The following is a 24,897-nucleotide window of genomic DNA, read 5'->3' on the forward strand; positions in this document are numbered from 1 at the left end:
CCCTCCCTCCCTCTCTCTCTCCCTCCCTCCCTCCCTCCCTCCCTTCTTCCCTTCCTTTTGGGACAGAATCTCACCAAGTGACCCAGGCTGGCCTTGAACTCTGGGTTGTCCTGCCTCAGCCTCCCAAGTGAAAGGATTGCAGGTACCACAGTCAACTAAATGGAGCTTATGCAAATTATATAAAACATAAAGTTAGTAAGAGTTGAAAAAATCATGTGAAAATATTGGATTTATAATAAGTATTCTCTGGGGACTGGTCACTACAAGAGATGAGTGGCCGGATGGAGTCATTTCACACACCTAGATAATGAAATGGAGAAAAGTCACATTTTGTTTGTGGCTCATTATATTGTTTAGCAACAGCATATATTTAGGTATTGATTTGGACATTCCTATAGTACAATGGAATACTTTATTATAATAATACTCTATTTATAATTCTACAGAGTGAGTTCCAGGGCAGCCAGGGTTACACAGAGAGACCCTGACTAGAAAAAACAAAACAAAACAAAACAAAACAAAACAAAAACCCATGAGGAGGGTCTGGAGATATGGCTCAGAGGTTAAGAGCACTGGCTGCTCTTCCAGAGGTTCTGAGTTCAATTCCCAGCAACCACATGGTGGCTCAACCAGGAAGTGCCTGCCCAGCAAGCATGAGGACCCAGCCCAGATCCCCAGAACCCATATAAAAAGTCAGGCAAGGTGGTGTGTGCTTTTATTCACAGCACTGGGGAGGCAGAGACAGGTGGATTCTTAGGGCTAACTGCCAATCAGCCTCTTGTGAGCCAGCAAGTTCCAGGCAGGTGAGAGACCCTGTCTCAACAAACAAACAAATCAAGCCAATGCAGACAGCTCCTGAGGCACATCCTCTGCTGCTGACCTTGGCCTCCACACATACGCACCCACATGGTGGCCCACAAGCATCTATAATGAGATCTGGTGCTCTCTTCTGGCGTGCAGGCAGAACATTATATATAATAAATAAATCTTTAAAAGATAAAGTACACAAAATGCTAAAAGGCATATTGGAAAATGTAAACCAGAAATAAACTGAAAGCAATGTTTATAGCATTTTTTTAAAAGCGAAGGATAAAGTCAGAGATCTCCAAGAACTTAGAGGGGGGGAAAAAAGGCAGTCTCATAGGGAAGTGGGAAAGGACACCGATGAGCAGCTCACAGAAGGAATGGGTGACCAGAGGCCACCGTTCTGAGCTGTGACAGCACACTTGGTAGAAGTATGCTGGCACAATGTTTCCAATGTGCTTAAAATAGACAATGGTAAATACTGTTTTGTTTGTTCATTTTTAGTATTTGTTCATATTGATAATCTGCTGGTGTAAGTTCCCCACTTCCTGCTCTTACGAATGTATGAAGTGTCCTTGGGAGTACGTTCTATCTTATTTGAAAATAAATGTACCATGTACTGCCTTAAAAAAAAAACAATATTGGAGCCGGGCGTGGTGGCACATGCCTTTTCTCCCAGCACTCAGGAAGCAGAGGCAGGTAGGTCTCTGTGAGTTTGAGGCCAGCATGGTCTACAGAGTTCCAGGATAGCCAGGGCTATGTAGAGAAACTCTATATCCAAAAACAAAACAAACAAAACAACAACCAAAAAAAAAATCAAAACAAAAACTAGACAAAGCTTGAGCTCAGCCCTCTCGTCTGCCATAGGGATTGTTTAATCACAGCGTCGGTGCCCAGAGGGCCGCCAGGCTTCCAGTAACAAAAGACATGACTTTGTGGAAGCATCATAGAACATACTGAGTGAAAAGAGGTGCAGAGCCATGTGTGACCCCATTTCTGTATTCTTAGTAAGCACACTTACACAGAAGTCCTAAGAGATACATGCCAAAGTAACGTTAGTTCCCCTTGCTGGGATTACAGTGGTCTCCTGTGAAAACCTGTTTGTGGTTGTTAAATGATTTATAACCAAAGTATTTTCCTTCCTTCCTTCCTTCCTCCCCCTCCTCTTCCTTCCCTCCCTACTTTATTTCCCTCCCCTCCTTCTTTCCTCTCTCTTTCTTTCCAAGCAAGATCTCCATATATAGCTCAAGCTGACCTTGAAGTCACTGTGTAGCCCAGGCTACCCTCAAATGCACGGTCTTATTTCAGCCTCTTGGGTGCTGGGATTACAAGATGCATCTCCACGCCCTAGCCCAGCTTTTTCTGAGATGAGTGTGGTGGAAAATGCATAGCACTAATGGCTGAGGCAGGAGCATTGTGAGCCAGAGGCCAGCCTGCCTACATGATGAGACTGTCTTGGGAAAAAAATAAGACCTAAGATGATAAAAAAAAAAAAAAAAAACTTTTCATTTTGCTTAATTCAAAGTTGGATTTTTTTTTTTTTCTTGTTACAGGATTTCTGTTCATGGAGAAAGCCCCAAACATCGGTCATGGCACACGCTAACAGCCATAGCTGAGGATAAGCTTTTCCTATTTGGCGGACTAAGTGCAGATAATATCCCACTAAGTAAGTCCGCACAGTTTAGCATGCAGCCATTACCTTCTTCACCCCACGGCTTGGGGTGTACAGTACCAGGCGGCAGGCATCCGTGGAGGGGCATGTCTGTGTCCCAGTCCCTGCCTGGGGAGTGTGGGAGCCAAGAGCGGTAGTGGCCTGAGGGGCCCTCTTTCCTGGGGTGTGGATGGTCACAAACTATCTTCCATTTCTTCCTGTTCGCCGTGTGAGAGCGTGAATGTATATGCAAGATGCGCCACAGTGCATGTGTGGAAGACAGGACAGTTTATGGGAGCTGGTTCTTTCTCTCCTAATACCATGTGGGGTCCAGGGCTCAAACTCAGGTCACTGGGCTTGGCAGCTGGTGTCTTTGCCTTCCGCGCCATCCTTTTGTTTGTTTGTTTGTTTGTTTTGATGCATTGCATTTCACACTTCTACTGAAGTCATTCTTTCCTCCCTGTGTCCCAGCCGTGTCCGCACTGTGAATTGACGTGACGGGCCAGGGTCACAGGGCACCTGGAGGATGTTTGCCCGACAGGCGCAGGTCGAGGCCCTACGAGAGAGGAGAGAGAACACTTAAAGCCCCTTCCATCCCCCATCCCATGATTCTGTCTTGATTGTTTGTCTAGATGCTGTTGTACTGTAAGCTAGACTATGATGACAGTCTTCCCTGAGGCTGGAAAAGCCAGGCGGACGCCAGTGTCGTCTTTTGGTTCTAGAACTAGAGTTCTCAGTGGAATCCTGTAACTCCTCTCGCTGGTGTTCTGTTTGTTTGCATTACATTAATTTATTCATTTATGTATGTATTAGTGTGTGTGTGTGTGTGTGTGTGTGTGTGTGTGTGTGTACCACACTGAAATGTGGAGGTCATAGAACAGCATGAGGGAGTTGGTTATCTCCCGCCTCTTTGTGGCCTTCAGGGACAGAGCCCAGTCCTCGGGTTTGGGCAGCAAGCACTTGGATCCACTGAGCCATCCCGCTGACCCAGAAGTCACTGCTGATTGTACTAGTTATGAGTTTTCCAGTGCAGTTTTCCATCAGTGAACTGTGGCATCAGAACACACAACTGATCAAGGATATGTATGGCTGGGTTTGACATGTTAGATTATTTTCTTAACACAAAATTTTCTCCTTATTTCCATTTTAATTGTTTGTTTGTTTAGTGTGTGTGTGTGTGTGTGTGTGTGTGTGTGTGTGTGTGTGTGTAGAAATGGGTGTAGAAATCAGAGGACAACTTTGAGGAGTCCGTCCTCTCCTCCTCATTTCTGGTGGACCCTGGGAACCACTCATAAGTCTTCGCAGCAGGTCTTCATCTGCTGAGCCATCATGGGCTCTTAACCAAAACATTTTAGAGATTTTTTTCATTAAGAAACTTCACATATCCTTAAAACTATCTAAATTCTTTCTGTAGCGGGCCTAGGAAACTCCATTGGAAAAGCGTTTGTGTGCAAGTCTGAGCACTTGAATTCTGACCCTGGGCACCTGGGAATTTGTAATCCGACTCTTGAATGAGACTGGATTCCTGGAGCTCCCTTTCAGGCAGTCTAGCCAATCAGATTAGCAGTCTGAGAGTCCAGCCTCCAGCCCCTCCTCCCCAGAGTTCCGGGCCAATGCTCTTCATACTCTGTTCCACTCTTGTTCTTCTATGCTCTTCCTCCTCCTTTCTTCTGCCAGTTACAAACTTCCAAGCATATATATCTATGTTGTTTTATTGATACTTTATTTGTACTAACTTGTTAGTAATAAAAAAGGTTACATGGCAAAATGCTCAGGGTCACAAGCATTCTTTGTAGATGTGATAAAATTCTCACGTAGCAAAGATTTGGTCAGCTTAACTGGTGGCTGACAGCAGCTGCAGACTGTAAAAGTTCCGGTCTATCCCTAAAAGGGGTAGATACAAGGGTTACAAAGAAGCTAAGCCAATGAGAGCTGAGGAAGAGGCAAAGAATACGCGTGCTGTCTTACATTTGTTAAGTGTCACTAATAATGTAGGCTAGCATTTTGTAATCAGTAAGACGCAAAAAAGGCAAAGACGGTAGTAAGCGCCACTTTCTTGTGGCTTGGAGAACGCAGCTCCCTGCAAAAGTAGGTACAATGAATAACCATGGCAACCTGCGTAAACAAAGAGGAAGCAAAGAGTGCATGCTCAGAAGTTCCACCAAAGCTGGCTGCATAGAAAAAGGGACATTTCAGATTTAAGAATACATTTTTCTGTCCTACAGTAGTCTCAGAACCCACAGCGGGAACCCAGTAACTTTTTTGTTCAAGGCTGAGAGACACGGCAGTTATCTTGTAACTCTGGCAAACTTAGGAGCTTTTTCTGAGCATAACAGTGAATCCTTTCTGGACTGGGTTAGATTAATTAGTTGGTTTACTGTCTGTAATTCACATAAAATCCAAGACTGAAGGGTGAACAGTTAGTAAACTGAACTTAAATCTTGCCTTAGAGACTGGTGTGAACATGCATACATTGTATATATTACGTTTTTGGACTCAGAGAAAGGAGGTTGCTGTGGCTCTGATAAGGGCCAGTGGGGGAAGCTTAGGGCAATATAAGTCAATATGGATCTTGTAAAGGACTGTGATATAACAAGGCCAGACTTCTACAATACCACTCCAGTTTGCCATTAATCTTCTGAAGGGCTTTGATCCTATAAGGCTAGACACCTGTAATTCCACGAATAAAATCTGTGAAAGTTCCCCTTGTGATCTGTCCACAATGACACTTGTCTGGCCAAATTGCCCTGTCAATAAGGCTAATGATAGAGAACAGGCTTCTAAGTGTTTACAGTCCATGTGGAGCAATAGATCTAGTTAGAAAGCATGTTTTAGTATGTTTCTATTCATCAAAATTATACAGCTAAATGAGAAGTCATCTTCCTGGTCATCCACAAATATGTGTGCCCATAAGACTGAGATGCAATCATGAGATTACATCTACACATTACGTGAAAATGCGTGGCAGAGGGGAGATGTCATAGCTGGTTTTGCACAAGTGAAATCACAGACAGGAACAACTGTAGCAGGAATCTTAAAAGTTCTTATTAATAAAATCAAACCTGAGGCCAGTTATTGGGGTGAACACTGGAAGGTCAGAGAGACAGAACAAGCCACAGCTAACCTCACCTGGCCAACTTCTCAGCTGATCTTGTTTCCTCAGACAGGAAGCCTCTGTGTCCTCATATCTGAATGGTTCTCAACTGAACTGTGCTGCTAGAAGCCTAAATGCTTAACCAGTCAAATGCTTAACTAGGCCAAATTCTTCTAGTTTCTGGTCCTCACGCCTTTTATACCTTTGTGCTTTCTACCACCACTCCCTGGGATTAAAGGCTCACTTTCTGAGATTAAAGGCGTGTCACCATGCTTGGCTATTTCCAATGTGGCCTTGAACTCACAGAGATACAGAGGGATTTCTGTCTCTGGAGTGCTAGAATTAAAGGTGTGAGTGCCACCATTTTCTGGCCTTTGTATCTAGTGGCTGTTCTGTCTCTGACCCCAGATAAGTTTATTAGGGTGCACAATATTTTGGGGAACACAATACCACCACAAGCAACAGTTTTCTCAGAGTCTGTGGCACGGCAAGCCCTGCCTGACAGGGTCTCCACCAGAGAGCTGGCGGGTTGACATCAGGACACTGTTTGTCACCTGCTGTTTTTATGTTGTGGCCCGTGACAAATCAGTGAACTGTTAGGTCACAGTGAGAGAGATCCTTAAAAAAGGATGGAGTGCCAACTGAGAAAGACCAGTGTGTTGACCTTTTGCCTCTAGATCTATTGTATAAAACCTGAAAGCAGCCTCCTTCTTAAAAAGGTATTTGAGCACCAGTAATCTAGCCACCAAACTCCACAAGTTCCTAGTTGGAATATTAATTATTCTTAAAGATTGTTATTCTTCAGTTTCTGAGTTGTTTTTTTCTTTTAGAGACTTTATTTTTTTTTAGATTTTATTTATTTATTTATTTATTGATTGATTGATTGATTTTGAAGCCCAGCCTGGCTCCAAACTCACTATATAGCCAAGTATGACCTAAACTTCTGACCCCCTTGCCTCTGTACCTCCTAACTGGTGATATTACAGGCATGCACCAACATGCCCTGCTGAGATTTTTAATTAAATTGGAATATACTAAGACTGGCATTTGTACATTTCATTAGAAATGAGTATTTCTTTAATTTTATGTGTATGGAAGTGTTGCCTATATGTGTGTCTGTGCATCACGTGTGTGCAGTGTCCACAGAGGCCAGAAGTGGGCGTTGGATCCATTGGAACTGTAGTTACGGATGGTGGTGAGTTACCATGTGGGTGCTGGGAAGAGAACCCAGCTCCTCTGGAAGAGCAGCCAGTGTTCTGAACTGCTGAAAAATCTCTCCAGCCCCAGACTTGCTATTTTTGATCATTAGGATATGGGTTGTTGAATTATCTAACTCTTCCTTCCTCCTTATAAACTGGGGGCCTATGGAGAGCCTGCTCCAAGGCCATCTCCAGAAAATCCACAAAGGTGGAGAGGGCTAGACTTTTTCTTTCTGAGGGTATTTAGAAATACGTTTCTATCTGACTAGTAAAATAAGAAAACACACATGCTTTCTGATGTTAACTTTCTCTTTTATTTCATCTTAAGAATGGTCTCTGACTCTTATGTCTTCACACAGCTATATATCTCTGCATTACTACATTCTATATATACAGCTACATGTCTTTCTTTAAATACACACAGTCATACATCTCTATACACAGTTGCACCTATCCTTTTTTTTTTTTGAGGCAGAGTTAGCTTTGGAGCCTGTCCTGGGACTTGCTTTGTAGACCAGGCTGGCCTCGAGCTCACAGAGATCCACCCACCTCTGCCTCCCGAGTGCTGGGATTAATAAATTTATCTTTTACATAAATTTCTCTTCTGCATCTCTTTTCTACACAGCTTCATCTTCTTCGTCTCCACACAGTTACAAATCTCCACACAGCCATAACTAAACACCTCATTTACACAGCTCTCTCACGGAACAGTACTTTACACAGTTCCTAGACACAGCTCCTCTACAGAGCAGCAGCTTTCACACGGCTCTCTCTCTCTCTCTCACTCACTCACACACACACACACACACACATATTTCTTCTAGATTATTCACTCTTTCCTCACTCCTTCACCCACTCACTCCCTCACACTTCTCTCATGGGTCTTCTTCATCTCTCACTCAGAACACGCGCCCACACACACACACAGACACACACACACACACACACACACACACACACACTGAGTTCACTCACATTCTACAGTGGCTCTCACGTAGCTCTCCACAGCTGTCTCTTTCCACACTGTTGCTGCTGCTCTCCCTCACGGCCAAACTCTGGACAATTATAAGTTACATTTTCAAGGTCCTACCTATTCTCACAACACAAGATAAGTCACGTAGTTTCTCTCAGGCTAGTAATGTCACACTGACCATGCACGTAGCTCTAAGTTGGTGAGAGGTCCCAGACAGTAAACAATTGGCTATGGCTGAACATTGAATGATCAGGGTACGTGCAGAAAGGGAGCTACTGCAAGGACTGTGTCTTGTTGTAAACAGCTTGGCCTTGATTTAGCAATAAACAACACCTGGGAATTAGTCTTTGCAATATTCTGTAGGGGCAGCTTAGTCTGTTGGGGACTAGTTCTAAAGTCTTTGTAAAATGTGTAAAAGGCTGTCTTTGAGACTGAGAATACTGTTACCTTTCTCTGTCAGTAAAGAAGAATATTCTGGCAATAGTTCTGTTCATCAGAATTATACAGCTTAATCAGAAATCCACAGCTAAATGTGTGCCCAGAGATGAAAAACACACCACCAAAGGGCTGTGGAAAGCACCCACAGCTGTTCTTACAGGGAGGCATAAGAGTGGCATGTGAGAAGGTTACAGACAGAAAACAACCGGTTTCCACGGCCAGTGACCCCACAGCCTTGCCAGGTGGGGCTCCCCATCAGGGAGTTATACGTCTGGGTCGACTTGTCAAACACTAGTTGTCACCTGCTCTATACAAGTGCCCACGGCCCTCGGCACTTGTAGAGTAAGACGAAGATTTGGTTTTAGTGTCCATGCGGCTTAGCAGTGTGCAGGGGTGTGCTTGTGGGGATGCTGAAGACCCAGAGTTTGATTTAACAATTCAGCAAGAAGGACAACACAGAGGAGCCGCACATGTGGCGAAGCTTCTTCTCTCTCTTCCCTCTTCCTCCTTCCTGTTCCTCCTTCCCCTCCTGTCTTTCCTTGTTCTTTTTGGCTGAGATTGGGCCCAGGGCCTCATGTGTGCTGAGTACAGACTTCACTGAAAGCCAAACCTGGATAGTTGTTGTTGCTTCTAGGATGTGGGGCCCTCTCGCTTTGTAGATGTTTAAAATGTTCACGGAAAATGTGCAGACTCACTCAAGATAATGATACAAATATAACATGATAAACCTGTAAAAACATTACATTATAACCCAAAGGCCTAATCATAATTTCTAACTGTTGTGATATTACAGGTGATGGCTGGATTCATAATATTGTAACAAACTGTTGGAAACAACTTAGACATTTACCTTACACCAGGCCCAGGTAAGCCCAAAGGAAACAGTTGAGAGTTTTTAAAGTATGAAGATTTAGGACAGAATGCAGTGTCTGTAAGGAAACCATAAGCAACAGAGTTACTTCTCAAATTAGCTTTATGTTAGCTGAATAAATTATCATTTTGATTATGTTCATTGGAAATGATTTATCTACTTTTTATCCATAGTTGCACAATTTAAAATGTTACTTTTAGCTGAATGTATAATCTTGCCTAATAAGTATGAAAAAGCATAAAGTAATTAAAAACCTGGTATAAAATCAATTTTTAATGTTACTATTTTAAATATATAGGAATAGGGTTAGCTTTAATCATAGCTATTTTTAGAAGACATTTAAAGTAATTTATTGGGCATATTTGCTTTCAAGTTACTGTAGAGATGGATTTTTTTTTCTTATTAACCATCTGAGCAGGGAGTGATGGTCTATCCCGATGATCCCAGCACTTGGGAAGTATGGGCAGGAGAATTAGGAGCTTAAGGCCATCATTGGCTATGTAGTAAGTTTATGGCAGCCTAGACTACATGAGACCTTCTCTGAAAATAAACAGCAGTCTGATATATTCATTAATGTGACTATTTTGAAAAAGAAAATGCTGTTTATTTGTTGTATATTATAGGACAAATATTATAGAAACAATATACTAATATTAAAGAGAATCAAATAGTACCATAATAATTTCTCAAATTTAATTGATTAGTGTAATAAAGATGTCCCTATAGGAAATTCAGATACAGTATTCCTGAGGGTCATCTGCAGATAGCACACTGTCTCATGCTGTATTTCAGAAGTGACCTTACTTCAGAAGTGATTGTTGTTAGTGTAAAGTCAATTTATGATATAGCTTTCTGTTATTTAACAAATGACAATTGATAGGTTATTTGAGAAAAAGACCTAAATATTCATATGTATGTTGATATGTAAATCTATACTAATACTGTTTAGAGACCACCATGACTGCATATGCTATTCTTATGTTTTTATGTATAAAAATTCATTAGAATATATTAGCATGTCTAGCTCTTTTGACACATACTTGTTTAATTTAAAGGTTTTTTTTTTTTTAATTGAGACAATATTCAAGTTCAGCTACTGCTTAGCTTTTGGCCTTACGAAGTCACTTATGACATGTTTGTCTTCATCTGTGAAATGAGGGGACTCCTGGTTTCCTCTAGGTTTTTCTATGAATACATTAATTATTATGAACGTGGTAGTAAATATGTTTAATTTAAACATTTCTGACTTATATTTCAAGCCTTAATGAGTAAGTAGAGCAAAGCAACTGTTATCAATAGTAATTGTTATCCATGTTAGTTAGACTAGAGCTGTGTAACATGCTTTCTTTGACTGACCTGACGTGTCCTGTCAATACTATGCTTTATTAGGATGTTTAGGTGATAAGTGTAGCGCAGCTGGGAGAGGACATAAACTGTCAGTCTGTAGGAAACGTCAGGTTGCAAGCTAGATGCCACCAAAACCAAGGCAGGAAAGAGAGGCTTTCCAGTGTTCTTCGTGAGGAGATCCAGGTCCGAGTTCCCCTCAGGCAGATAAGACAGAGGCAGATCTGCCTTCAGGTATGAGGTGAGGAGGAGAACAGGTGGGGTAGAGTTGAGTGTAAGGAGAACATATATGTGTGTGTGTGTGTGTGTGTGTGTGTGTGTGTGTGTGTGTGTGTGTGGTTTTGAATGAAAGCGACAAGTGAGGCCACATCTCGGCGCATTTTGTGCCTTCCCACACTGTAAGGTGAAGTGACAGCTGCCTGATTCTCCTCTTAGAGTGCTGAGCCTCAGGCTCAGGCTCAGGCTCAGCACTGTTGACATTTTGAAGCGAACAACTCAACGTTGCTGGGAATGCCCTGTGCCTTGTGAGATGCCTCAAAGCATCCTGCCCAAGGCTCACGCTCCGATGAAGCTCTCCTTCTCCAGGCCTCACTGTAAATCTGTGCCTGGCTGGTTATACAGCTCTCCGGAGAGCACTGTTTGTTACAGATGGCCGTCAAGAACGACCCTGTCTACAAAGACGTCATGGGAAGTGCTGGTCCGTACAGCCCCAAGTTCTGCCAGATCCCATCGGCACTGCCAGCCCTGCTCGTGGCCTCAGTCCTGGACATTAACCCAGGCCTCCCATAAATGAGGACGTTCTAATCCCATGCCCAACCCCTCGACACTATCTGCGTCCTGCTGATATTATACCAATCTGTACCCCAGCAGGTGACTTGGAGAATTGGGCAGCATGTTTACCCAGCAGCATATCACCTGCCTCATCCTGGGTCATGAGTGATTTGTCATTGTGTGTGTGTGGGAATGAAGAATGTGTGCAGAGTGCCTCTGTTTGCACTTGTGGGTTTAAGTAAGAGGTATTAATGTATACAAATAAATTTTCACAATAAATAAGTGTAATATATAGTTATTTTGGGTGACTGTTTTATCAGTAATTTGTTCTCTTAAGAAAAGCATCTGAAATCAGGATGCCAGGAGCTTGAGAGCAGCCTGGGATGCACAGTGAGCCCCAGGCCAGCCTGTCTGAGACCGAGTATGAAGCCCTGTCTCAACAGAAGCAAGGTGTGGTGGCCTACACCTGCAACCCGTGCTTGGGAGGCAGAGAAAGGCATAGGAAGTGCCAGGCCAGCCTGCATATCCAGGCCAGTCTACATAGAAAGGCCCCATTTTTTCTTAAGAGAAATAGAATGCTCTCTTAAAGTCAAAGCAATGACCTTGTAAAATTCTGTTTATCATGTACAATTGAGAATTTACCTGCAGTTTTTCCCGAGAGCTAGAGCCTGTGGAAATATTGGACTTTATAAAGCAATAAAATTGTTTTTGGTGAATAATGTGAAATTTGAGATAGATATGAACTACCTATCTTTGTTTCTCAAAGAACACTAGATGCTCTGAGACTCCTTCATTAGATAATTTGTATATTTAATGACTGAGTAAATTAATCTTTTTATGTGTTTGCTTTGGAGTACCTCCTGGGTGCAGAATACCATACTGGGCATGTTTTGGAAAGGAAAGTTAGCGCATTCTAGTTGCAGTGGTGTGCCGGTATACGCTTACGACCACTCCTGAAAGCGGGAGCACCTAATGTGCAGCATTTGATGATTTCCAAGGTGTAAAAGCTCCCACCATGACCAATACCAAGCTACCTACCAACGTGGTGTCTCTGAACTTGAAGCTGGACAGAGATTCGCAAATTCAGCTTCAAATAGCCAGTGACCCAGTCCCAGCATGCCGCTGTGGCGTTTCTGACCTCACAGACTCCAGGCTTTTGGGGAGCTAGAAGACATGTTCAATAGCATTTAGAGCAGCTGATCTTCAAATGTAAGTTAGGAGAGCATGAAGTGAGTGAGCCAATGCCAAGGGCAGACACAGAACCAGTTTACAGGGGTGGTTTGGAGCAGTTCCTGGGGGTTGAGCCTGTGAAGGACAGAGCAACTGAATCTCAGCATGCGAATCAGGGCAACCGAAGCCTGGGGTTTTGTACACCATAGGGCAGGTGGAGTTGGGGGAAACAGAGGGCTCATTTGGGGAAAGGAAAAATTAAGCTTTGTAGGGGGAAAATAGTTGTTGGTCACAAATATTGGGCTAGAAAACCCAGCTCCTCTAGCAGAGACACCTCCTGACCAAGAAGTTCCCAAGACAATTTGCCATTAAGACTGAGGGTGTAGCTCTGTGGGAGAGGGATGGCCGCATACACAGGCCTCGGCTTCAGCCCCCAGTACTGAAACAAAACCACATCCCCCTGACACACACATCTGCAGTATATTCCAAAATATTCAGAGGAGAAAACCCTGAAGATTCCCGACACAGATGTTTGAGGGACAAAGAGCTGGTTACCCAGATTTCACCAGTGAATCACCGTACTGTACCCCGTATGTATGTGCAGGTAGGGACCAGCTAAAACTTGCTGGAGTGGTTGAGACAGCAAAAAGCATTTCAAAAGTATTATTTAATACTGTATGTAGTTGAGGGGGATGATAGCGGGAAATGAGGAACACGTTATGGTATTCTGTGCCCAGAGAACGGGTTTGAAGCAGACGTGGGAAGGGGGTTCATTTGTCAGCTGACGGGGCACCGAGCAGGAAAGAAGGGACAAAGGTGACAGGAACTGACATGGAGGCCACTGAAAGAGCCGGACAGGTGCCTGTTGCATCTGAGGGATTGAGCCTTTTAAGTTCATTTCAGGGATAATGTGTGTAAGATAAAGGGCTTAGTACAGCTGGGAGCTGAGACAGGGTTCCTAGGAACCATCTCTCTAACTGAAATACGATGTGAACTTGAGAGACCCCGTGAAATAGATCACCTTTCAGAGTATGTGCTTTGGAATTAACTTCTGTGATGTGCGCTCTCTTCCATAACAGTGCCTCACTCTGTTTATACTTTTCTATCATAGGTTATGGCACACAGCCTGTTTGGGAAAAGAAAACGAAATAATGGTATTTGGTGGGAGCAAAGATAACTTACTTTTCCTGGATACAGTAAGCACATCTTATATTTAAACATTTCCTCTGAGTAATTATGACAGTCAAGCAGCTGCTCAGCAGCATTGTTGCTATGGTAACTGCAAAGCACAGTAGGACCACAAGTGTTGCCTGGAGGGCCACCCTTCCAAGTCAGAGGCTTTTTGATGGATATCAGAATATTTCAGGTTTACAGACCAAGATCAGTCTATTAATTTCACTAGTTACATTCCTAAAAAGGGCTTTCTCTTTCCTGTGCTGGGCTTGAACCTAGGACCTTGCTGTCGTCACACACACTGGGCTAGTACTCAACCCCCAAGCCACAGTCCTGGCTCCCTTTCCTGTTTCTCTCTGAGCCTTACCACAACATGAGCACTTGTAGTTTAGACGCATTAAAATGTCTGTAGATAAAAAGAATACATAATTGTAGTAATAATTACCCAGAGAATTATTATTTTTTTTTGAGACAAGGTCTCACTATGTAGCCTTGGCTGTCCTCACTATGTAGACCAGGCTGGCCTCAAACTCACTGAGATCCACCCACCTCTTCCTCCTTGGTGCTGGGATTAAAAGATGTGTGCCACCACACCTGACACCCATAGAATTTATTAATGGAAGAAACAAGACATGGCCAATCCTTCTAAATCTCATGGGCTAGCTTCTCCCAAGAGGAAACTCTTCTGTTTCTTTGTGTTTTATTGGGGTTTTAGTACTGTTTCCCATCTGTTTTATATCTGAGTTTTAAACATTGCATCTTTAGTGTGCTATCAAGTCAAAGGAAGACACGGGTCACTTTCGGAGAGCCTCGTTCCTCCGCTCATGCCCATGGGAAGTGCAGAGCAGCGGCCCCTCACACTCGCTGTCGTTGACAGACAGGCACCGAATGCTCCAATGTGCATAGGATGCTGGGGAATATCAAGACTCTGCGTAACAGGAATGGGGCACAACTAGCCAGAGTCCCACCAACAAGGCACTAGCTCCCTTTCTTGTCTGTAGGCACAGGTTGCGTCTACAGAGTGGCAAGCCAAAAAAAAGTTGGCTCCTCTGCAGGGACTTTGGTTGATGTTGTAGTCTGTGGCCACCGGCTCAGACACGTACAGTGAAGGCTCCAGAGCTGTTTTCAGTTTAGGACGCGGAGCTCTACAAAGCACTGGAGACAGGATTCTGACTTAGTTAAATAGAAAAGACTTCCCATATGCACAAGGCCCTGGGTTCAAGTCCCGTCACCACCCCTCCCCCAGTGGAACTTTGTGGTTTGTCTTATTTTTGTTGGCACTAGAAGTCCTTGTTTAGAAGTAGGTGTGGTGGTACATTATTATAGCCCAGCACTTGCTCAGGAAGTTCAGGCACGAGAATTGAGGGTTTAGGGCCAGCCTGTGCTACACAAAAGACCCTGTTTCAAGATATTAAAAAATGAACAATGAACAAACAAACAACAAAAAAACTTAGAATACAAAACTTACCATTGCCAGACGGTGGTGGCGCACACCTTTAATCCCAGCACTTGGGAGGCAGAGGCAGGTGGATCTCTGTGAGTTCGAGGCCAACCTGGTCTACAAAGTGAGATCCAGGACAGGCAACAAAACACCACAGAGAAACCCTGTCTCGAAAAAACAAAAACAAAAGTAATAATAATATTTTAAATACAAAGGAAGATTTCACAGGGAAGCCAAGTGTGGTCTGGTTGCTCGTGCATACAATTTCAGTACTCAGGAGGCTGAGGCAGGAGGATTACCACTAGGTTCTGGGTTAGCCTGGGCCGTTAGCAAAACTTTGTCTCAAGAGAAGAAAACAACAAACACAAGGAGGAGGTGCCGCTCACTGGGGGCCTGCTTGCCCGTCAGGAAGGCCTTTGGCACCACAGAGAGCCGCCTGGAAAATGGAGCTGGGGTACAGATGTTAACTAGTTCTGTGACTCACTGTTTTCAGAGAACAAGTTCCTATTTTTAAATTTGTAATGATATAGGGCATCGATGAAATTTGGTATTCATATACCTCATGTTTCCAAATGAGAAAAATATGTATATATGTGCAGCTGTATGTCTGTGGATATGTATGCTTGTATACATATGTGTTATTAAAGAGAAATCTATTTATTTATTTTTTTGACTAGGGTCACTGTAACGATTTATTGATCTTTCAAACACAACCCTACTCACTGCTCAGGTAAGTAATTTCAGTACTTTTTCATATGATGTCATGCATAAAAGTGTGTGTGTGTGTGTGCGTGTGTGTGTGTGTGTGTGTGTGTGTGTGTGTGTGTGTGTGTGTGTGGCATTCACAGGCTCTAGACAGAGTCTGCAGCTCTGGATGGCCTCTGGAATCCCAGCACTGGGAGGTGTGGGCAGGGGGAGCAGGGGAATGAGGAGTACAGAGTCTTCTTCCGCTATGTGGTGAATTTGGTTTTGAGGGTTATAGTTGTGTTGGGTCGTTGTTTGTTTTTAAAGGAAGAACTTAAAGTTGGGTTTGTAGGGATGGGGAGAGGATCTAGAAGGCCTTGCGGTAGGGGAAGAATATGATCAAGATATATTTAAACTTAATTTTTTTTTTTTTTTGGTTTTTCGAGACAGGGTTTCTCTGTGTAGTTTTGCGCCTTTCCTAGAACTCACTTGGTAGCCCAGGCTGGCCTTGAACTCACAGAGATCCGCCTGCCTCTGCCTCCTGAGTGCTGGGAATAAAGGCGTGCGCCACCACCGCCTGGCTTAAAAATGTTGAAATAATGAAAAAAGTAAGTTTTTTAAAAGGAGCGAAATTCTGACGTGAGCTATAACAAGGATTGACCTTTGAGATGAGCCTGGTGAAACCTGCCAGGCACAAAAGGACAAGGGCTGTGAGGCTCCACAGGTCTGAAGTAACCGGAGTGGGCACACTCATGTGGACAAAGGGCAGGTTAGCAGTGAGCAGGGGCTCGGCTTGGGAGTGGGAAGTTGGTCTCAGATGGGTTCAGGGTTTCACCTAAGGAGGATGGAAAGATTGTGGGATAGAGGGGTTACAGCTGTAAGTGCTCAGCAGTGTGGGATGTTAGCATACGAGCTCTGTGCCGGGCTTGCTTCATCTTCATTTCAACAATAATAAATGTCCGTCAAGCAACAAGAAGGCAAATGTGTGTTATGAATGTCTGACAATCTCTTTGCTCCTCCTTTGGGGAGGAACCATACTGTTTACGGATAATTTGTTACTTGAATTCAAGAAAATATTTATATCTGTCTAAGAATAAAAGCCTTTGTGGTGGCAAAGGCCTTCAATCTCACACTCAGGAGGCAGAGGCAGGCAGATCTTTGTGAGTTCAGGCTAGCCTGGTCTACATACCAGCACTAGACCACATAGAACTACGTAGTGAGACTGTGCCTCAAAATAAATAAATAAGAAAAGAAAGAAAGTATAATCAAATTTATATTGTGACAATACACTAGTATGATTTTTTTGTTTTGATTTTGTTTTTTCAAGACAGGGTTTCTCTGTTAGCTCTGGCTGTTCTGGAACTTGCTTTAGACTAGGCTGGCTTTGAACTCACAGAGATCCACCTGCCTCTGCCTCCTGAGTGCTGGGATTAAAGAGATGTGCCACCACCACCCAGCTGACTAGTATGATTTTTTAAAAGTTAAAATATACAGTATATTTTTGTTTTTTATAAAATTGTTTATAATTCATATAGTAATATCAAAGATAGTATATTTCCAGCCTGGGCACAGTGGTGCATGTCTTTAATCTCATCACTCGGGAAGAAGAGGCTATATTTCAATTTTCAGGAAATCAGAATATGTCTGGTAAATGTCACATATAATATATGGTATAAGTATATATACATATACACTTACAAGAATTTAAGCTGGGATTGGTGGCACATACCTTTAATCCCAACACTTGGGAGGCAGAAGCAGGTGGATCTTTAAATTCAATGCTAACCTGGTCTACAGAGTGAGTTCTAGGATAGCCAGACATAAGCAGAGAAAGCCTGTCTCAAAAAACCATGGTGATGATGATGATAGAAGGAGCATTTATTTTAACTTCAAAGCTGTTATTTAGTCGCTCGAATACATGATCCTTCTGTTTCCAAGTTGCTGGGATGACAGGTATGTGCCTTCGAGCCCAGATGACAGAATCAGAGGAAGTAGATTTTAACAAAAGAGAAAAACAGACATTGGCTGAGCAGGGTACTTTTCTTTTTAACACAGCAGCTGGGGTACAGCTAGTAGGAAGTGTCTACCTATCGTGTGAGAGCTGCTGGTTTGATTCCCAAAATCACCAGAAAAGTAAATAAAATAGTGGGCAAAATTAGATATGGGAAAATGTATTGGTTAGGACAGGCCACTGAGAACATTTTATTGGTAGTGGGTGATCTGATAAGGAAGAAGGGATGTCCTAAGATGGCGAGGATTTGGAATGTCCCTAGAGCTTACTGGCAGCATCCTGGCCAGGCTGTGCGGCACAGTGCTATGTGGGAGAGAGAGAGAGGAGTTAATGTTTAGTGGTGTCACGGCTGTGCAAACGTTCAGTGTCTCAAGGCAGCTAATCCCAGGAGAAAGGACCTGAGGGACGGTTGGAGCTTGGCCAGCTTGATGTAACAGGAACAGTGGAGAGGGGTCCTAGCTGCTGGGGAGAGAATGAAGTGCAGATGTTCTGGACTGGATAGGAAAGTAGGGTACAGCTGAAGGGGTCTTAATATGTGGAGAACTGGGAATGAAGGAGTGAAGCACAGTGATACAGTCACTTGAGTGGCTGAGGCAGGAGAGTGAGGGTTCAAGGCCAACCGGGCTATGAAGTAAAGGGGGACGGAGTGGCATCAGGCTGGAGACATACCTCAGTGGTTAAGAGCGTGTGCTGTGTTTACAGGGCATCCAAGTTTAGTTCCCTCCCCTACACCATGTAGCTCTAAACTGCCCGTAAACCCAGTTCCAGAAGACCTGAAAACCCCCTCTTCTGGACTCTGAGTACCTATATACCTGTGATGCACATAAAACACACACAAGCACACAACATACACATAAAAATAAATATTTTTAAATGTTTGAAAAGCATTTCCACATAGAAGCTAAAATCAGTAGAGTCAAGCTTATGATGAGCAGGGTCGAATTTCTCAGTGACTGGGCTAGAATGAGCAGGAATAAAAAGAAGGTGGCCTGGGAGCTGGGGACCAGCACTGGGCCACCATACTCAGCTGGTGCTGAACATATTTTGATATGTCAGAATTTGACCGTCAGGACTGATGAGATGGCCCAGTCAGTAAAGTCTTCACTGTGCAGGCACGAGGACCTGACTGTGGGTCCCCGGCATCCATGGTAAAGCTGGGCTCAAAAGTAGGTGCCTGTAATCCCCACACTGGGGAGGTGGAGACTGTTGGGGCCCTGGTACTGGCTAGCCACAAGTCAAGACAGTCAAATTATTGAACTCCAGGTTCAGTGAGAGACCCTGTGTCAAAGTCATCAACATCATTATCAATAATAACAAGTGGTGAATGATCATCATCGTTATAGTCATAATGTGTAGGGCAACTAGGATGACAGTGTTGATCTCTGGTCTCTTTACAAACTCCATGTACATATGCATACACATGTGAACATATGCACACATATACAGCACATGCTCATATACAACACCCTCTGTACACACACACACATGAGTGTGATAGGAATGTTATAGTTTTACTGTGTGATGTCTCCTCACCACGGTGAAACATCCACACTGCAGTTAATGTGATCATTTTATTTTAAATGTTAGGTCAAGGCATTTGTCATTGACCTGTCCGGAAATGCCAGGAGAAAAGAATCCCGAATAGGACATGGGTAGGACAGAGATCATTGGAAGCCTTAGTAACACCACGTGTGTGTGTGTGTGTGTGTGTGTGTGTGTGTGTGTGTGTGTGTGTGTATGAACAGATTAGGTATGCTGTCTTCAAGTCTTCCTTACAGTGCATAGGTATCTCTCATGGATGTGGATAATCATTAAGCTTAGTAGGTCTACATCTATGTTAGCAAAGGCTATTAAGGTTCTCTCCTATGGACACAATTGACCAGACTAATGAGAGCCACTTAGTATGTCCACATTTTGGGGCTATTGTAAAAAGTTAGGCATGAAGTCGTCTTGGATATCACCTTTGGAAAACATGCAGATCCCTTCAGGAGAAATTCCAGAGGGAATATCGATGGGTCAGAGGCTGCACTGTGATGCTGTTTGGCGGCCTCCACCATGCTGTGCCCACTCTGGCCTCCAGCTGTATTTAACCCACTGGCTGAACTGTGCTTTCTCTGAGAAAGCTAATCTTCCCTCTCCGGGGTTTGAGAGTGTGGCTGTCTTCTGTGTCTGTCGAGGTCTCGAGGTCTTACATGGGGGTCCCACCTGGACAGTTCCCCTGACTTGTTTTGTTTGATTGGTCTCTAGTTCCTGCAGAGTCCTTCAGAGCCATAAGACTTACATCACCCTAGACTGAGCATTTCTATCTGCTAGATGTTCATTTCCTTTGCTACCTCACGACCTCCTTGGATGTTGACACGAGGTTTTCCTGTGTTGATTTCCTGCTCCTGAGGCATGCCCACTGAGAATTACCTTTCATAGGCTGGCTCTCTCTGCCCCCTTCTCTGTCTCCCCATGACAAGGGCACAAGCATTGGAGAACCAGCATAGGAGCAGAGCTGGGCATATACCTGGGATAAAACTCAAATTTTCCTATACTTCTGCACCCATAACTTCTTAACTCTTCTTATTTGGAGTTAGTAATAGGAAGGAAAAGGTTCCATTAAAATAAGAACGAGGGCTGTGGGGCTGCTTGGAGGTAGATATTTTCCTACACGGGGAGGGCCTGAGTTCAAACCTACATGTAATGTGTGTGGTGTGACAGCCAAGCCCAGGCGGCGGGGGAGGTGTGATGGGGCCAGAGTACCGTGTCCAGATTTCCAGCCCTGCAAACACGGAGAAAGAAAGTCTCGTGTTTTGATTTATTTTATAGTTAATTTTGAAATTGTCAAAAACAAATTTAAGAAGTACTTAGAAAAGAGAAAAACAGAAAGTTAAAACAAAAAAGATGACAGAAAATACGCAAGTTTCATGATTTTTAAAAAGATTTATTATTGATTGTTTAAAAAGATTATTGTTACTTTCTATGTACAAGTGTTTTACTTGCATGTGTGGCTGTGCACCACATACATTCCTGGTTTCCATAGAGGGTGTCGGATGTGTGTGAGCTACCAAGTGGGTGCTGGGAATCGTACCCAGGACCTCTGGAAGAGCAGCCAGGGCTCTTAACCACTGAGCCGTCTTGTCTCTCCAGCACAAGTTTCATAATTTTTGTATTTTTTTTCAAGGCAGGGTTTCTCTGTATAGCCCTGGCTGTCCTGGAACTCACTCTGGAGACCTCAGACTCACAGAGATCCACCTGCCTCTGACACTTTAATCAAGTGCTGGGTTTAAAGGCATGTGCCAATCACTGCCTGGCATCTCTTACATTTTTAAGTTTTAACTTTTCTGCAAATCTCATACATGAGTACACTGTGTATTTGTATCATTCCCTCCCCTCCCTCTCCCTTATTTCTAATTACTGACACATACCAAGTTTTTAAGTTCATGTGACTCACATCTTGTCTGTCTTTCATGTCTTCTCTCCTTTCTCCTCCGGTCTTCCTGCCCTGAAGTCTGAGTTTTGCTTTGGTTTTTGAGTTTTCTTTTTGGCTTCATGCTTGCCGGCAAGTGTTGTACCTTTCAGCTGCATCTCTCTCCCCTGAATCTTTTTTTCCCCTGACTCTTTTAAACTAAAGAATATTATATGTGACGAATTGCATTTTCTATCCTTGAATTTTGCTTAGATATGGTCTCTTTATAAAACATAAAAACATGATTATGGTAATGATCTAAAAAACCCTCTCATATTCCAAGTAATACAAAGGACATATATATATACATATATATACATATGTATATATATATATGTATATATATATATATATATATATAATTGCCATCTAAAGTTTTATATCAATTTTGTGAAAAGGAAAAAACAAATACTTAGTTTGCTAGTCATGATAGGCACACTCCTGTAACCCCAGTACTTGGGGGAGGCTGATGTGGAAGATCACCTTAACTTTGAGGCACCCCACCCCACTCCACCCCCGGCTACAAAGTGGGTCCAATGCAATGCTTTTGTTGTTGTTGTTGTTTTCTTTTGGGCTTCATGCATGCTGCCAAGTGCTCATGATATGCAAAAATGCTCAAAAATTAGCAAACAAGGCTTTTGAGGTAGCTCAGAGGTCAGGAGGACTTGTTCCTATTCCAGATGACCCAGATTTAGTTCATAGCATCCATAGCAGGTGACTCACAACCCTTTGTAACTCCAGCTCCAGGGGCCACAATGTCCTTTTCTGGCCTCTGGGGTTATTTGTATTCTCATGGCATACATCCGCACAGATGCACACACACATAAAATAACATAACAAATCCTGAGTTCAGAAGCTAACCATTCTCTCATGCTTTATTGACAGGTCATGTCTTGACTGCATTGGGAAAAATGCCATTGTTTTAAAAAGTCAAATATCTTTATTACCTCCTAAACTTCTGCAGCAAGTTCTCAAAAAAATAACATTTTGGACTGCAGCCAATTACCGAAAAGAGCAAAGAGTCCTAAAAGAAGAAACAGAAAACAAGGACCAATGGATCAGTAGCCACTGAATTGCTCTAGGTCCAGTATGGCAAAGCGTTTTAATCAGACTACACATTTGACTCTCCTCTCCAGCCACAGGCTTTATTTAAAGGATAAAATTTGAAACAAATGTTTTGCTAATGCGATTACATGATATAGGATATATGGAAACAAGATGTAATTGAAGATTTATCTGTGTATTTGTAAACTGATTTACTTGTAAAAGACAGAATAAGTATTCTTTCTAGAAATAAGTACAGTAACAACAGTTCTTAACTCAATGTCTACTCTTCTGGAAAGATTATGTAAATTTGAAAAACAGAAATTACCTTAAAATCTTCAGAAATCCTCTAACACAACTGTAGATGTAGATATAAAAATACTCATTAACTTCCATTACTTTAAGATCACCCAAGTGTCTCCTTAAATAGCATAGTTAGAGCCTTCCATCCCATGTTGAGCAGGGAAACATATTTAGATAGTTCTGGCTCCACTCCCTAGGACCACGTGGGTGGAGATTGGTTTGTCTCACAGGCTTTGAAATATTGGGGTGTGCGATATGTGTAGCTTTTGAGACATGGTACAATACACATTGCCTTGGAAAAGGGTTTCTGAAGTAATATTTGCAAGTAATGTGGATGATAACCTGGTGTTTTGGCCTCTCTAATCCCTCATTTGAGTTACGCTGCTCTACAGAGTTGATGCTCTCGACGATGACAAGTCCTCACTCTCCACATCATTTACCCAGGAACGGGAGACTATACTGTTACATTCCTCAAAATGGTACTTTGGCCATTTGGGGACTTTTTTCTGCATATGCTCACTCAGTCTTGTCCTCCCATTGACATACTTGTTATGGTTAATCACTAAGGGGTTCAACATATGACACAGCTCCTGTGACCGTCACCTCCTAAGTTACCCCTGAACTTTCAAAGGCTGTGAGGATGCATTTCTGTATTGTATATAATTTACAGTGAAAACTGTAGTTTTTCTTTAAACTGTAGATATGTTTTATACATGCTGTATTTTGGATGTGTAAAGCTTCTATTTATGTATTAGAACAGTTTGTGTTTACATTTTATTTATTGAACACAGTATGTAGAATTATTGCCTCACAGTTTGGTCAGTGGGAACCAGTCAGAGTCCATTTCGGTGTGGGGCTGGCAACCTGGCTCAGGATGTAAGAGGGCTTTGCCACACAAGCCTGGTGGCCAATAAAAGGTGAGAGGAGAGAACTAATGCCATAACGGTTGCTCTCTGACCTGCACATGTGTGCCGTGGCTCATGTGCTCAAACATATAATGCACACACACACAATATCAAATAAAAATAAAAACTTCCAGTGTGAATTTTTTTCTTACCATTTTAGTCTACATAACAGACTTGGAAAGTGATTTTTACAAATAATATACTTCTTAGGGGAAGTTATTATTATGACCTTAAATATCAGCATTAATTAATAATGTCATAATAATTAAGACATAAAAAACTAGAGAGCCCACAGAAAGGCGGAACACTATGGCACAGAAGATATGAGACACGGGCAGATCCTCTATACCTCACTGCAGGCAGGGAACAGCAGGGACTGGGGCTCCATGCCACATTCAGAAGCACACCCCACTGACATTCTCCTGACAGGTCCCACCTCCGGTGTCCACAGATGCCCACAATATCACCACCATCTGAGGACCAAGTGTTTCATTCATGACCCCGTGTGGAGCTTTCATTTCCAAACCATAATATTTTATCCTTAGCCCCACAGGCTCATGGGCATCACGTGTATTCAGTTTATCACCTAGAGTCTTAACAATGCCAAGACCCTTGAGAAAGCCCAGCCTAGAGTCTCTGAGACTCGTCACCTGGCTTTAGGGATGTCAGCACCATCCCTGTGGATCTAGCTGACAGCAGAGGAGACAGAATCCTGGACCTGGACTCTGAGCGTGCCTGGCTTCTGGGGCGTCCCTGTGCCATACCTTGGAATCTTCTAGCAGGATCAGTCAGAGGATGACAGACCCTGAGGCAGAACACCTGGTTGCCTCCTGAGAACAGGTGCTGATCTTTCAGGTTGACCAGGACTGATACTTGTTAGGATAGAGTGGTGACTTTCATCAGTCATTGAACGATGAGTGACCTGTGGTCAATTCATTTTGAACTGACTTCATGAGTGTGGTGGTTTGAATGAGAAAGACCCCCATAGGAACGGCACTATGGGAAGTGTGGACTCTTTGGAGGAAGTGTGTCACTGGGGATGGGCTTTGAGGTCTCAGAAGCTCAAGGCAAGCCCACTCCCACCCTCCGCCCATGACCCTGGGCTATTCGGCCCAAAGGAGGCTGTGCTTCCTGCTGTTGTACATTGTAAGTGACCTCTGATAAGCAGCTGGAGCAGGGTCACATGCCTCTTCTCCCTGCTCCTGCCTGCGAGGTGGATTTGCTCCCAGTCAGATCAGAGGACGACTTCTGCTGTCTACTCCGTTCTGTAACGGTGAGTGTATTTCCTCAATTTATATCTTCATAAATTCTGTCATCCATTTCATAGACTCACGTGCATTGATCGTAATAAGTGGCGCCCACGTGACATAAAGTCCCCACACTCCCTGTAGCTTCTGCCCGCAGCCTGTGTGGCAGGCAGCGGGGACAGGTCAATGGCTCAGGGGCTTGTGTGCTCCCTGCAGGTCAACCATGCTAGCACCCTGGGGCCACTTGGTCCCAACCTCGTGGATCTGAGCTCCTCGTGTCCCTACTGGGGCTACTTGCGTGACCTAACGTACACAGGCAGCTA

The 24,897-nt window shown here is 43.4% G+C and overlaps 1 protein-coding gene across 2 annotated transcripts in view; it reads left to right on the forward strand.

Annotated features, from left to right (window-relative positions):
* Klhdc1 (kelch domain containing 1) overlaps nucleotides 1–24,647 on the forward strand; it is a 44,621-nt gene extending 19,974 nt beyond the window's left edge. For both annotated transcript variants that reach the window (XM_028858805.2, XM_037210581.1), the window contains 5 exons: nucleotides 2,358–2,470; nucleotides 8,953–9,025; nucleotides 13,427–13,511; nucleotides 15,607–15,659; nucleotides 21,961–24,647. In XM_028858805.2, coding sequence (XP_028714638.1) covers nucleotides 2,358–2,470; nucleotides 8,953–9,025; nucleotides 13,427–13,511; nucleotides 15,607–15,659; nucleotides 21,961–22,147 — 511 coding nt within the window. In that variant the 3' untranslated portion in view covers nucleotides 22,148–24,647. The remainder of the gene's footprint in view (nucleotides 1–2,357; nucleotides 2,471–8,952; nucleotides 9,026–13,426; nucleotides 13,512–15,606; nucleotides 15,660–21,960) is intronic.
* The last annotated feature ends 250 nt before the right edge of the window (nucleotides 24,648–24,897 follow it).

Source organism: Peromyscus leucopus, chromosome 14 (assembly GCF_004664715.2).
Source record: "Peromyscus leucopus breed LL Stock chromosome 14, UCI_PerLeu_2.1, whole genome shotgun sequence".
Taxonomy (NCBI): domain Eukaryota; kingdom Metazoa; phylum Chordata; class Mammalia; order Rodentia; family Cricetidae; genus Peromyscus; species Peromyscus leucopus.